The sequence below is a fragment of the Dama dama genome, chromosome 24 (genome assembly GCF_033118175.1).
Source record: "Dama dama isolate Ldn47 chromosome 24, ASM3311817v1, whole genome shotgun sequence".
Taxonomy (NCBI): domain Eukaryota; kingdom Metazoa; phylum Chordata; class Mammalia; order Artiodactyla; family Cervidae; genus Dama; species Dama dama.
The window spans coordinates 56,527,888-56,542,844 of record NC_083704.1 but is presented as its reverse complement, the minus strand read 5'-3'; the positions used below and the strand labels follow the sequence as shown (position 1 = coordinate 56,542,844).

Below are 14,957 nucleotides of genomic sequence, written 5' to 3'. Positions count from 1 at the left end.
CAATGAGGGACAGTCCACGCACATAGACACTAAGCTGGAGACAGGGCCATGGCTTGTTGAGGAGGAACTTCCTGCTCCCCCACTTACCCTAGACTTCCCCAGCCTCTCCGAGCCTGCTAGATCCACCAGGTTAATTTTGGAAGTGATGTACTTTTCATCTGATAAGGTCCGTGAACGGGCCTGTGAAACACCCAAAACAGAGGTTAGGTTGTCACAGTGAGAAGCTTCTTACAGAACAGGCTCTGTGGGAATCGACCTTCCTTTCCAAGCTACTCAAAGAGCTTGTACTTACCTCCACATAGATGGTGAAAATGCAGTGTGACCTGGATGAGTTCTTGTTCATTGTGTGGGAGGCTATAATCCTGTTAGTCTCTCCCTGAAGAAGAGAGAAAACATGTAGACATTTTGACATATTGAAATAACAAGGCATTTGAATCATTTTTTAACTATACAGAAATGATCTTTACATCACAGCCCTCAGGCAGGCCTTCCAGGGAAATCTGATTTATAAACTAGTAGAACAGAAGACAAATTGGAGTCCAGACCTATACTTTCACTCACTGCTAGCGACATGTGAATTTGTATAATAGCATTCTGAAAAGCAAAGTGGCAACAAAAATTATGAGCCTAAAAAATGTTCATGGATATTGAGTCATAACCAACCTACATATCCAACAATTCAGGAATGATATATCTGGAGAACAATGTTATGTGACCAGAAGAATGCTGGCAAATAGCTTTTAATAACAATAATGCAGAATCCAAAAACTGGAGCAAACTGCCTTCAACAGCACGATGAAAGGACTGTCCACCACAGCCAAATGGAGTTTACCCTGGACGCAAGGATGGTTTGATATACACAAATCAATCAGTGTAATACACCTCATTAACAAAATGAACGGCAAAATCAGACGATGGTACAGTCTGAGGAATGCAGAAGCATTCATAGAAGAAAGAATAAAGAGATGGTGCTACCAGAATGTTAATAATGGTCACTTCCAGGTTGGAGTTATAGGTGGATCTTTTATATATACAGGTTATGCTTCCATATTTGTAAAGTGAACATGAATTACATTTAAACATTAGGAAAAAATCAGTAATTTGTATCTTTAAAGAGACAGCCCTTGCCTCTAATTCACAGGACTGGCACTATGACCAGAATATACTTAAAAGGAGAAATGGTATCGCTTCTCGGCCTTTTGGCTAAGATCAAGTGTAGTATCTGTTCTTATCAGTTTAATATCTGATACGTCCTCTGTCCGAGGACAATATATTAAATGGATTTTTGGAGCTGGGAGCTGGAATAGGAGCTTGCTCCGTCCACTCCACCCATCGACCTGGTATTGCAGTACTTCCAGGAACGGTGCACCCATAAAAAAAAAAAAAAAGGAGACATGGTAGAATTGGCTGTACTTAGAAAAAAAAGATTCATACGGAGGGACTCCTGTCTCCTTAAAGGACCCTGAGAAGTGCTATGAAGGAACCCCACATCAGTGGTACTGCCTTCCCCTGCGGAGAGTGGAGCACCTGAAGAGGAGGGGAGGCCCTGCGCTGGGGAGGACGCCCGGCAGGCTCCCAGGCTACATCCCCAAGGTCTCACTGTCACATTCAACTAACCTAAAATTAAGAACATTTATTCACCAAATTGACATATCAAGAAAAAAAGACAAGTCACAGGAGATAGAAAACAGTTGTAATACATACAACTGAGAAAAGAACTAGTTTTCAGAATTTATAATTTATACAAACGAGGAAATAAAAAGACATCTGTAAAGATAATAATCAAAAGACATGAACAGGGAAATCCAAATCAATAAACACATAATGAGGTCCCTAATCTCATTGGTAATCAGGGAAATAAAACCCAAATGGGGCCATAATGGGAGACACTACACACCAGCCAGACTGGTCAAAACTTTAGGATCAGAATAATGGGAATTCTGACAACCTGTTGAGGGAGTATGCCATTATTGGTATCGTTTAAGAAAGCTTAAGACACATACTCTCTGTGACCTAGCAATTACAGTTCTTGGCTTTACCTAGAGAAATTCATGCTTATGTGCATCAGATATACATACAAGAACGTTCCTAGTTCTAGTTCCTAGTGGCATGTCTGAAATATCCCTGAATTAGTAAAACCCAACTGTCCATCTGAAGTAGAATGGATAACTAAACTGTAGTATACTCACACAATATAATATGATAAAAGTGAAAAACATATAATAATACCAGATGAATTGCACATAAACAGTAGGTAAAAGAAATAAGACAGTTCATCCTATATGATTCCTTTTATACAAATTTCCAAGAAGGTTAACTTATACTATTTGAGGAGATATAAATGTGTTATGCTACAGGTGGTTAAGCCCTAATGAAGACCAAGGAAATGATTACAAGTCAGGAGAGTGCTTGCTTCCAGTGTTAGTTGCTCAGTCGTGTCTGATTCTTTGCGACCCCATGGACTGTAGCCCACCAGGCTTCTCTGTCCTTGGCATTCTCCAGGCAAGAATACTGGAGTGGGTTGCCATTTCCTCCTCCAGGGGATCTTCCTGACCCAGGGATTGAACCCGCGTCTCCTGTATTAGCAGGCAGATTCTTTGTCACTGAGCCACCAAGGAAGCCCAGTTACTTCTACAGGTATAAATGAATACTTATTCACGATAAACTCTTCACAAACTTGGACCTTCTTTAACCTTAAGCCAAGAAACTTTCAGCAAACATCATTCTTCATGGTGAAATGTTAGGAACAGCAATAAGATGAGAATGTGTTTTTGCTGCCTCCTGGCAGGCTCTTTCTTCTGTGTACATGCAAGGGATCTGTGTTTAAATCACCTCTGAGGACACCTAAATGACTTTTTAAAAAATTTTTATTTGACATATATTTTAAATACTGTAAGATTCACCATTTTAAGTATTATAGTTCAGTGATTTTTAAAATCAGTAAAATTACAGGATTGTGTCACTATCACCACAATTCTAATTTTAAAATGTTGCATCACTCCAAAAAAGTTTTCTCAGGCCTATTTGCAGTCACTTCCTGCTCCCCTCCCCCAGGCAGCTACTAATCTGCTTTTTGTCTCTATAGATGTGGCTATCAGGACGTTTCAAATGAATGCAGTCATACTAATGTATGTTACATTTAAAAAGGTGACCTTTTTAAATTTCTTTTACTTAGCATTTTTCCGGGGAGGGAGGAGGAATTTCATCCATGTCGTAGCATGTACCAATGTTCCATTTCTTTTTTATCACTAGTTTTCTAGTGTCTGGATGTACCATATTTTACTTATCCATTCTCCGGTTGATGAATATTTTGGTTATTTCTGGTCTTTGGCTATTATGAATAATCTTATTATGAATATCTGTGTACAAGTCTTTGTGTGCACATAGATTTTCATTTCTCTTGGGTAGATTTCTAGGAGCAGAATTGCTAGGTCCCATGAAAAAATTAATGTTTAACTTTTTAGGAAACTGCCAAAATGGCTATAGCACTTTATAGTTCACCAGCAATGCATAAGAATTTTAATCTACATGATTTTAAAAAGAATAACACATCCCAGGGAATTTTTTTTAATTGATTTGTAAGAGCCTTTATATTTCAAGGACATTAATTTTTATTTTTTTCTATATCACAAATGCCCACGGTTAACTTTTTAAAGGACAGTTTCAACTAAATAAAGAAAAACTTCAAGAGAAAAAAAGACTAGAAGCCAAATTTATTAAGCCAAAATATACATTATTGGGACTTCCCTGGTGGTCCAGTGGTTAGGACTCTGCGCTTCCAATACAGGGGCCCAGGGTTTGAGCCCTAGTCAGGGAACTAGATCCCACATGCCATAACTAAAGATCCTATATTCTGCAACTAAGACCTGGTGCAGCCAAATAAATAAATATTTTAAATATATATATATACACACATTATTATTGCCATATGTAGAAAACAGATGAGTGAATTCTTTTTTGCTTCTATATTTTTTCATTATTATCTGAACTTGCTAAACAAGCATATATTAATTTTAATTCTGGTTATCAAAGTAAGTAAGAAACTAAGAAGGAGGGAGGAAAAGGGGAACAAAAGGAAAGAAGGGAGAGAGAAACAGTAAGGAAGAAGGCACCTGTGGTCCTGATCATCTCACCTCAAAGAGAAGGCTGAATGCATCCTCCTCCTGACTTGTGAGGTGGACCGACAAGCCCTTGATGAAGACCCCTTGAGGATTCTCCACGATGGTCATAGGTGTGACTGAGGGTCCAACGTAAGGCAGCGTGGATAGGAGATCAAACAGGCTCTCATTATAGATTTCCAGGTAGGAAACGCGCACAGTAATGGCATGTGTGGGACGTTCTTCAATCATCTTAAAAACCTAGATGGGAGATTGGACAGCAGTCACCGAGACCAGAACTCCAATGACCAGCCAGGATTAGAGGAGTTCTTACCTCAGGAGAGAACCCTCACCCTGGAAGAATTTATGGTCTAGTTACTGTGATGGTCATCATCAACAACTAGTAGTTCACCGGGTGATATTCACTATCATCGTGTAGTTTTTTGAGGCCTGACTTACAGATTGGCTAATAATTATACAGTCTCAAGAAGTAGAGGCATGATGAACGGAAAAGACTGTGAAGTGAAAATATCATTTTGTGGAGTTTTACCACATAGACGCTTCTTTCACATCCATTATTCAATTCTATCCTCTTAACTCCACTGCAACTGAAGCAGGGCAGGGGCCGTACCCATCTGTGGTTGCTCAGCTAATAAGGGGAAAAGCCAAGCCAGAACTCAGCCTTCTCAACTCCTACTACCCTCCCCAGTGCTTATCAGCAGGTGACTTTGGGCTGGTCTTTTCCCCATCTCTGGACCTTGACTTTCTTATTTGTTAAATGGGGAGCAGGGCTGGATGATCCCTGAATCCCCCCCTTATCCTAACAGGCTAGATCTGTGCTGTGCACGCTAGCCACAGGGGGCTGCCCAGCACTTGAAACGTGGCTCACGCAAGTGAGGAACTGAATCTTATTTAATCTTAACTAAATAATTCAAACTAATACTAAATTCAATTACTGATAAACTTTTAAGTATGTTTGGAACAACTTGCGTTTATAAGTCCACCCTTTCAACTGTCAATTTCATGAAATCTAAATACAGAGAAACTATTTTTGATGAATATTTAGGGTCTAAATTGAAATGGGGACTTCCCTGGTGGTCCAGTGCTCAAGACTCCATGCTTCCAATGCAGGGAATGTGGGTTCAATCTTGGTTAGGGAACTGTGATCCCACATGCTGTGCAGTACAGCCAAAAAAAGGATGAAATGAGCTGTAAGTATAAAATACGTTGTTGCTATTTAGTTGCTAAGTTATGTCCAACTCTTTGTGACCCGGTGGACTATAGCCTGCCAGGCTCCTCTGTCCGTGGAATTTTCCAGGCAAGAATATTGGAGTCAGGTGCCATTGTTTTCTCCAGGGGATCTTCCCAACCCAGGGATTGAACTTGGATGTTCTGCATTTGCAGGCGCATTCTTTACCATTGAGCCACCTGGGAAGCCCATGTAAAATACATTTCAAAGACTTAGTGTAAGGAAAAAGAATGTAAAATATCTCAGTAATTTTCACATTGATTACATATGGAAATGATATTTTGGCTATATTGAGTTAAATAAAATGTGTTATCATATATTATATATCATTTAAGTGAAAGTTGCTCAGTCATGTTTGACTCTGCGACCCCATGGACTATATAGTCCATTCAGTTCTCTAGGCCAGAATACTGGAGTGGGTAGCCTTTCCCTTCTCCAGGGGATCTTGCCAACCCAGGGATCGAATCCAGGTCTCCCGCATTGCAGGTGGATTCTTTACCAGCTAAGCCACAATTCATTTCACTTGCTTTACTTTTTAAAATGTGGCTACTGGAAAACCTAAAACTGCATATGTGAGTTACATTATATTTCTGTTGGGCAGCACCGAGCTAGATTATCAAGGTCTAAGATGCTGAGGCATTGACAGTGGGATGTTAAGGATATTGCTTCAAAAATTATGCACAAGAGGGGCAACTTCACTTCCTATTGGACAGGGCTATAAAACCTCAAGTTGTCTTTTAGGGAACAGTCCTCTGCCTCCCACCTCCAAAACGAGGGTCCTCACAGAACACAGGCTAGCAGACTCCAAAGGAAGGCCCTTCTGTCCTGTCTTCAGTCACACTTCCCAGACTCCCAGGGCTGACTCGGTCCTGAAAGCTCATGTCGTGCCCTGCTCCTTCCCTTTGCTCTTTCTGGGGTGATGGTGGTGGAAGAAGCCAGAGCAGGCCAGTAAGGAAGCTCTGCAATGGTCCCTCCCCCTTATTAAAGCCAGGAAGGAACAGAACTAGGTCCTCCGTATCCTCTGTTACAGGGCCACAGACCAACAAAGCAGCAAGAAGCCAGTCTGCACATCCGACTCACTCTTTACCAAATGGGAAACAAGCTTAGCATGGGAGTCGGTCAGAGTCTGGAACGCAAACTCTTAGGTTACACACACACACGCACACACGCACACACACACACACTCCACCATGCATAACCTGTCTCCCCTACAGGCTGCAGCTCCTTGGAGGCCTGGATCCCACTGGCTCCAGCAGCTGGCCTGGGATGGACAGCTTCTGTGTGCCATCCCACCCATGGGCCCACGCTCTACCTGCTGTAGGGCACGAGGGAGGATCCCCCGGTGCTTGTAATTCTCAGTTGCCCCCGTCATGGTATACGTCTTGCCAGCTCCTGTCTGCCCGTAACACATGATAGTGCCTGCAAATATTTCAAAACACATTTCGGTGACATCCAGGAAAATAGATCTAAGGACAGCTTTTCCCTCCCCCAGCATGCCCAGCGCCAGCCAGAACCCTGGTGTGAAGGTGGCCATCAGGAGTAGCTAAGGACATCGGGAATTCCTGCCATGTAGGGTGAGTGGCTGAGCAGGGAAACAGGATGTTACGGGTCAGAACACAGGCAGCTGCTCTGAATCTGTGGTCCACTGAGGGCTCTACTGCTTCCCTTTCCAAGAGGGGATCTGATCCTAGGGCTTCTGAGGAGAGCAGGGAATTCCAGGCTACAGAGGACCTGGGAATTTTCCTAGCAAGATGAGGGTGATGAGAGCATTGAAGTCAGCCCTTCTTCAGCAAGACCATGGATAGCCAGGCTCTCAGAGCTAGGTCTCCCTATGAGGCTGCCCAGACAGAAAGAAAGAAGAGCTTTCAAAATCGCCAGGAAGAGATGGGAGTGGGAAGGGCATTTTCTGTTACTGGTGAGAATTCTTTGTAGACAGCACATTCCCACAAGACTAAAGCTGGTCCCAGGCCACTTTCAGAAACCAAATAACGTGACTAGGTCCTGATCTGTCCCAGTGCCCTCTGGAAAGACGTTCACTTGCACTTCACTTGTGCTTTAGGTCTACCATCACCACCAGGCTATGGGACATAAACCAGTCACCTTGGGCTCTAGTTCCCATCTGCTCTTCCTCCTGACTTGGGCAGCCTGAACCAGACCCAACCCAAAGGCTGCTTCTGTAGGTATTCACACAGCAGAAATGCCCAGGCAACATTGGGTGGTGGAAATCAGTGTCCACCTTTTCCACATGGGTGCTCTAGTTCCTGGGATTGGTAGGTTTTACACAAGGGGCCTGAATTCAGCATCTGCACTGGAGTCAGAAACAGTATCTTTAATCCTGCAGGAATGTGCAGGAGGAATCAGTTTAGCTGGGACTCAGAGCCCATTTGTGGCTCCACAGCACCCAGAGCCCATGACTCTTAGCCTCCCTGGGCCTTAGCTCCTCTGTCTCTACTTCCTCAGGGCCACATCCCCTCAGGACGAATGAGGACCACACCTATATATCACACACAGGCTACAATGTTTGGGCATCTACACTCAACTGACTTTTAAACAGAAGACCTAAAACTTGCAAGAGGGGAACATGCTAGTCAGGAGCCACCAGACAGGCAGTCTACAGACTGTGATGTATTTTTTCTAAGGATTTCAAAATCTTAAGATTTTAAAACAATCTTAGACTGAACAAGTTTGTACAAATTTCCCTATAAATTTTAATTTGCTAAATGGCTTTTTTGTTAAGCTTTTACTTTAAGAATATCAAACTCTACTCAAGTTTTTAGTGATATATGTAAATAAACTAATACTGGAATGGAACAGATTGATTGTGCTGGTAGGATAAATGGAAATAGCTCCTAGCAGGTAGCCAAGAGAAAACTGTTTGACTCCATCAAATTTATCATAAAGACATTGTTTCAAAACTAACATTCGAGGAATTTGGAACAGGATAATAGTTGAATCCCCGTGACCTATAGAGAGACAGGGTCATTAAATCGTCCTATGAAGGTAGGAACCCAGGACCATGGGTCAAGCCATGACCACCATGTCATCAAAATTTTCCATCATAAGAGCACGGAGACAAATAAACAAAAGTTAGTAACAGAAATTGTAGTTTATTTTATTCACCATAAAATCCTTGTACCTCTTCCTGGGTGGGGGTGTTCCCCAGGTTCTTACGTTAAAACAACAGTTGATTAACTAAATTACCGTTAAAGCCATTGAGGGCCTGAGAAACCACATCCTTCGCGACTATCTCGTAAACCAAGTCCTGGGAGGCATCATGGAGAACTCTGTCCAGTTTGAATGACCAGTCTGTCTGCTGGTTATTGACAGCTCCCCTCCGAGTATCTTTTTTTAAGTGAATATCAATGGTCTAGGAAGAAACAAAGACTTGTTAAGAAACTGGTATAAAAGTCAACGGCAGCCAAGGCTTGACCTGGAGGAAACAGGAGGTGAACTTGAGGAAGAACAGGAACTTGCATGCATCCTGGATGACCTTCGGGATGGGGGGAAGGCAGCCACCTCGGGGAGGCCATACACCCTCAGGGTGGAAGGAGCAGGAGACGGGAGCACAGGCTGGTTTCAGCACATCTCACCCTAGTGGACAGGGTGCCGTTTGTCTTGGTTCCCTCATCTGTGATATGGGGTGAAGCATATTTGTCACATTCTCATTAAACAAGTTTTAGGTAAGTCCAATAAGCACAGGAATGCCTTGAAACAGGCCAGAGAGAACAGTGGGCTTGGGAATGGAGGCCTGGGCTAGAGCCCTAGCTCCTTGGTGGCTGGAGGCGAGGCCTCCCTCAGCGTTGTGGTGAGCACCCACTCCCTCACATGCTATGGGCCACGGTGAGCAATGAAGAAATGATAGCCACAGGAAAGGCGCTGGACTCTTCCGACATAGTAACTCACTGGCACTAAATCAAGCATGACTACCGACTTGTAATCAGCACGTTTTCAGATGCAAAGATTTCTAAAAATTTTATTTTTAGATTTTTAGACCCCTCTATGGCAAGACTCTGTGGCAGCAGCTGGTTTAGAAATATATTGGGTTAGGTTAATGGTAGATTCCAATCTTTGAAATGAGGACTTCTGATGTTAATGGACTCTCACTGGACTCTTACACTGGCTGTCTTAATCCAGAAGCCAAGACATGCAGAAAAAATAAGATCAACAGAGCAGGGCTTGGTCCATTCATACATTAAATGTTCTGTGCTTCAGGGTCACTGAATCCAAGTCCAGCAGGGTGCACTTCACAGGGCTGCACCTGAGTTTCTTTCTGACTGCTAGGACTTTAGAAGCTTGAAAAGTTGACATTTGAATTGCTCCCTTGAACAATGTCTCCATGCTGCCCATAGTAGATCCACAAATGTTTGCTGAATAAAAGCATTCCCTAACGCTCAAGGTGTGTTAAATCTGTCTCAGGCTTCAGAATAGTCCTCAGACACTGGTGAGGACATGGGAAGGGATAGATCTTTCCAGTTCTCGCCATAAGTGTTTCTCCCACTCTTTAGTAAGTTTAACAATAATCAACTGAAAACATTTCTACTGTACTCCATGGGAGATTGTACAGTGGGAGATCTGATCACCAGAAAGTTTTATGAGTGTGGACAAATGTCACCTTCCAGTGTCAGACACAAGGATAAAGGTAAACTACTAACCAAAAAGGCAATAAAAATGGGAGTTTCATGAGCTTCCTCATTGACAGCATTGGTGGGGGGAGCGCTCTGGACTTGAAGGACTCTAGATTCCATCTGAACTTTTACCAGTTCTGTCCTGGTCCTTACAAGGGTGTCTGAAAACAGTGCAGTGAGAAAGCAGTGAGAGATTCTCAGGCAGGTGAAGGCAAACACAACTGCACTTACTTTGTTGTCATCTCCGTATTTGATCATTTCATGAGCAAAGTCGTCAGTGGGTCTGACACGGACAAATGCGTGAACTTTTTTCCTAGAACCCATTTTAGCTAAAAAGAAGAAAACAGCAACATTTTCAGTAGTCATCCTCAAACAGCCATTAGAAGGGAGATGTCAGTGATCAAAGAGATTGGAAAGCATGATGTGTGGTCCATGTTTTCCCCTCTCACTGACAGCCAGCCTTCCTTTTTGCCCCCCTCGCATTTCAGTGCTCTGCCCACAGGATCCTGCTCAACAAGTCTGTGCACTTTCAACTTTATCAGGTGCCTCACCATTCTCCACCGACCCCCTAAGAGACCAAAATACAAAACAAAAAGAATGCTCCCTTCAGTGGCCTAATTTCCCTCCCTGTCACTTACAGCTTTAAGCCTTCATCCTATTTGATGACACTACATTCAGTGTTTAACATTTTTATTACACATGGTAATTATTCATGATAGTATAAATGAAGGAATACATATGTGTGTCTACCTGAAAATGATAAGAACACACACAAATAGGTTTTAGGAGAGGCAGAGGAGGTAGGGAACTGATTTTTCTATCAATGGAGTGGTGGAGAAGAAAGAATATTTGACTGCAGGCTCCATTAAATATACTTCCAGGAAGTCTTTTTTCTGATCTATGTTGTCTAATGGAGAGAGAGGAGGAGGTGCTACATCTCAGGTAAGGTATGTTAATGAAAAAAAATTAGTTCTAATGCATTTCATAGTAAGTATTTTAAGAGGAAAATACAATGAAGAAGGCAAAGTGTAGGTGGACTTTGGTAGGGAACATTAATCAAGAGTGGAGAAGCAAAGAGAGTTATTAAATAGAATAATCAATGATTTTTACTGCTTTAAGGAGGAACTTAAAATGTAATTAGCTCTTTAGGTGCCTATTATACACTGATGACAGAAGATGAAGTACTGAGAGAAAATGTCAAAAAATTCTAAGGAAACCTAAAAATCTTTCCATTTTTAGAAAATGAATGTGAAAGGTATTCAGGTGAGTAAGGATCATGCCTTGTCCCATTTCAGGTCTAAAAATTTTGTTTGCAAGATTGAGCTCTAGAAATAAAAAGTCCCAAAGTAGTTCTGACAGGACTGAGGAATTGCGAAAACTGAAGAGATTATCTCATCTCCAGGTTCACCTTGATCTAGGCTATTGGGAAAGTGGAGAGTGGAGGGAGGTGTGCTGACTTAGGCAAGCAGTGTCACTCTCTAAAGTTCCCCATACCGGTCTGAGGGCCCATCCTCCTGCTCAGGGAAGTTAAGATGCTGTCCAGGGTGCCCTCTGAAAAGGAGCATGTTCTGGGGGCAGGTGCCTAAAACTCCCTCCTGGCAGCCCCTACCCACAGACAGCCCAAGAGCACCACAGGCCAGCTCCAAGCATCACCCTCCCTTCAGAGCCTGCCCCCTTTCTGCCCAGGAATTTGCCAACATGCACATGCACATGCAGCTATTCTATCTGTGATTCCCAATTCTCCCCTTGCTCGCGCCATTGCTCCAGGTATGCCAGGAGCCATATTCTCCTCAGACAAACCTTCTCTGTTAACTGCATGCCTCCTGTGTGTCCACTAGTCAGCAGCCCCTCAAACACCAGACACTTAGGGACCCCATGCATGCCATCTTGCACTTACTGAAATAATGCTTGTTACTGTTCTTAGACCGCATCATTTGAGACAGTTTCAGCTCCCAAATTAAATGACAAGCTGCTTGAAGGACTGGATGGTGCCTTTTATCTTGTTTGAATCCCCCCTCTAAGTCCACAACAGTGCCAAGCACAGAGCAGGTGCTTAAGAAATGGTGACTGGTGGTGGTGGTCATGGCTGGAAGTCAGAGGGTGGCTGAATCTCCATGTGTGGGTCCATCTTCAGTCACTACTGAGAGAGTCCCAAAGGGCACAAGATGTCACTCCCTTCCCTCACCACCACCAACCCCTGAGCCCACAGCACTTCCAGGAGGACACCAGGTTTCCAGGCACCATTTGGAAAAAGCCATCTCAGCTCCTCACCACGCTCTCCCTTTTAGTAGGGTCCTTCTCTCTAGGACCTTGTGGGGAATGCCTCCCCTCATGGACACCACCCTTAGATATTTCTGGTGTAAATAAGTGAACCTCTGAGTAGTCACCAGGAGCCGTCTCTGCTTAGAGGCTCACAGTTTCCTCAGTTGTTTTAGGGGTGAGAATGAACAGATCGCCACCCAGCACCCCTAAAAACGAGAAAAGGAGAGGTTCGGATGGCTTCCTGTCCTCCAGCGCTCCTGTCCAGAACAGACTCTCAAGGAGAACAATCACAGCCACCGAAAAGGCAACAGCATCTTAGTCCCCAAACTCGGACCCACGCCGAACTGGCCTTTCTCCTTTTTCTAACCCAACGGGCTGGACCTCTGTGTGGAGTCTGGGAGGCGATAGGCCTTGGGACCATTTCTGTGTCTCTTTGGAGCGGTTTCTGTATTTATAAAGCAAAGGGTCGGGACTGGTAATCCCGAAGCCCTCTCTAGTTAGAAAGTAAGTTCAGTCGCTTAGTCGTGCCCGACTCTTTGCGACCCCATAGACTGCAGCACGCCAGGCTTCCCTGTCTTCCCTAGTTAGAAAACCGACGAATAAAAAAGGGTCCAGAAAAGCAGAGGTCCCTGAACCTCAGGCGCGACGCAGGACCTTCGTGAAACCAGGGAATTTAGATCCGAAGGCCCTAAGCGGCAAAAAGTCTGAAAGAATGCCCTTGACACCGCACCTTCCCCCGCCCGGTGGAGGAGACCAGCGAGCCAAGCCGGGGAACTCCCGCGAGGAGCGGTCTTCAGATTCCAGCAGCTGCCCGTCACCGGACGGACACCCCCCCCTGCCCTTTCCAGCCTCCCTTCTCCCCATCCCGAGCGCGCGTGACCCCTGCTCACCGCTCGGGAAGCAGGAGCCCTCTCCCAGCCGGACCGCTGCATTAGTAGCTACGGAATACCGGCAGCGCTGCTGCCAGCCTGTGTATACAGTCGCCATGGCAACGGGCCGCTTTGGTTCCGGAAGTACGAGGTGGTGGCGGAAACGAAGTCCGCGGTCCTCTGTTGCGATACGTATTAGGTCAGGGCCGAAAGAGGAGGACGAGCGATGGGACCGATTAATCCAGAAAGACTGTGGGAGCTGCAGGCACGAAGCCAGGTCGGGGTAGCTGGGGAACGGAACCGCAAGACCCGGGAAACCGCGGGTCCGGCTTCCGGCGGAGAGCAGTTTGAGACTACGGCTGCCGGGCAGGCCCATTCGACGCCTGCCCAGCGCCCCGGGCCGCCGTCCGCCCGCGCCCTCGCCCCGCCCAGTTTAGTTCCGAGCCGGCGCAGCCAGGCCTGCGCAGTCGCGGCGGCCGGGGAAGATGGTGGAGGACGGCGCGGAGGAGCTGGAAGACCTGGTGCACTTCTCCGTGTCCGAGTTGCCTAGTCGCGGCTACGGCGTCATGGAGGAGATCCGGCGGCAGGGCAAGCTGTGCGACGTGACGCTCAAGGTCCCAGGGGCCGGGCGGCGCGGGGCTGAAAGGCCCGGGGGCCGAACGGGGAGGGAAGAGATATAGGGGGATCGGGGAAGAGAGGTCTAGCGCGCTGAGGGGTGGGGAAACGAGGTGGGAGGGAGAGCGACCCGCGGGGAAAGAGAGGTGCTAAGCGGCAGAGGGGGCTTGGGGCTGAGGAGGCAGACGGATAGGGTCAGCCTCTCAGTCTCAGACCTTAGAAGGAAACGCCAAGAGGTGCGCTGCTGAGGCCCTCGGAGTGGAGACCTTGGGGTACCCGCCTCCTTTTTCTGTCACACAGACGAGGAAAAAAAAAAAACGGACTTGCAGCCGCTCTGTGGAAGGGGGCGGCGGCTCTTTCTACATTCTGATGGGCACCACCACGGCAAAGCACCTTTTCTTGTCACCACAGACGTGCCCCCTCCGAGTTAGCTGCGGTGTGATAGAGGCGGGGGCTCTTCCTGAGGAGTCATTGCTCGCCCTTGACTGTTAGGTTACTGCCTTGTGTCTTAATAAGAGCTTTTAAAATCGGATCTGGAAATCTTTTGAGGTGGGCCACTCCCCTGACCCCACTCTGGAAGGCTCGCTACCAGCACCACAGAGGTCCCGGAGAATGGACTGATGGCCTCCCGTGGGGACAGGGCTCTCCCAACCACCTGTTCCTTGATGGCATTCTGGGCGCAAGACCCAGCCTTCCTCCCGTGCTTTTGTATCCATTCCTGCTGGGGAGGCGTGCTGTCCTGCTCCGCGGCCAAGCTGCTGAGCCAGGTGGAGCCCTCCGGGTGGAGATGCTACTGGCGATCCTGTTCCTTCTTGGGCTTTGCCTAGAAGGATGTCAGCATCTGCGAAGGACCCTGTTTAAAAAATAAAACTATGCAGAGATCTTTGTGCTCTTGTTTTCCGCCGGGTTAAGGAAACTTCCTCTTCCACATATCTGAGTCAGACCTCCTGAGACAGCGAAGTAGAATGGTTAGGAGTGTGGCTATGGAGATAGAAGGATTTGGATTAAAATCCTTGGGCAAATTACCTAAGCTCTCTTAGCTTCAGCTTTCCAAATGTAAAAATAGGGATGATTTCTAATTCTTAGTATTCGTATGAGGATTAAATGAGAAAACTTGCAGTATTCTTTGCATAATGCCTGGCGTAAGGTTTTCGTCACTCTAAACCCCTTCTGAGACAGAAACCAACACAGTATTGTAAAGCAATTATCCTTCAATTAAAAATAAATAAATTTTAAAAAT

General features: G+C 45.5%; 2 protein-coding genes and 1 non-coding gene across 21 annotated transcripts in view; 2 read left to right on the top strand and 1 right to left on the bottom strand.

The window, feature by feature from the left end:
* Positions 1 to 13,575, bottom strand: part of KIF9 (kinesin family member 9) — a 40,723-nt gene extending 27,148 nt beyond the window's left edge. Inside the window, exons 1-7 of the mRNA XM_061128737.1 lie at positions 13,124 to 13,575; positions 10,203 to 10,300; positions 8,548 to 8,713; positions 6,659 to 6,765; positions 4,134 to 4,358; positions 293 to 376; positions 88 to 180 (exon numbers count right to left, since the gene is read on the bottom strand). Of these exons, the coding sequence (XP_060984720.1) occupies positions 88 to 180; positions 293 to 376; positions 4,134 to 4,358; positions 6,659 to 6,765; positions 8,548 to 8,713; positions 10,203 to 10,300; positions 13,124 to 13,478 (1,128 nt within the window). The 5' untranslated portion in view covers positions 13,479 to 13,575. The remainder of the gene's footprint in view (positions 1 to 87; positions 181 to 292; positions 377 to 4,133; positions 4,359 to 6,658; positions 6,766 to 8,547; positions 8,714 to 10,202; positions 10,301 to 13,123) is intronic.
* KLHL18 (kelch like family member 18) overlaps positions 1 to 14,957 on the top strand; it is a 107,612-nt gene that overhangs the window by 46,809 nt on the left and 45,846 nt on the right. Inside the window, exon 1 of one of the 19 annotated variants that reach the window (XM_061128738.1) lies at positions 13,537 to 13,716. The exons of 17 other annotated variants lie outside the window; for them this stretch is intronic. In XM_061128738.1, coding sequence (XP_060984721.1) covers positions 13,588 to 13,716 — 129 coding nt within the window. In that variant the 5' untranslated portion in view covers positions 13,537 to 13,587. Of the gene's footprint in view, positions 1 to 13,536; positions 13,717 to 14,957 lie in introns of those variants that run through there. One more of the 19 variants, XM_061128739.1, reaches the window with a different exon arrangement.
* Positions 1,184 to 1,374, top strand: LOC133046340 (U2 spliceosomal RNA). The gene has a single exon (XR_009690477.1). It is a non-coding gene; the product is annotated as a U2 spliceosomal RNA (small nuclear RNA).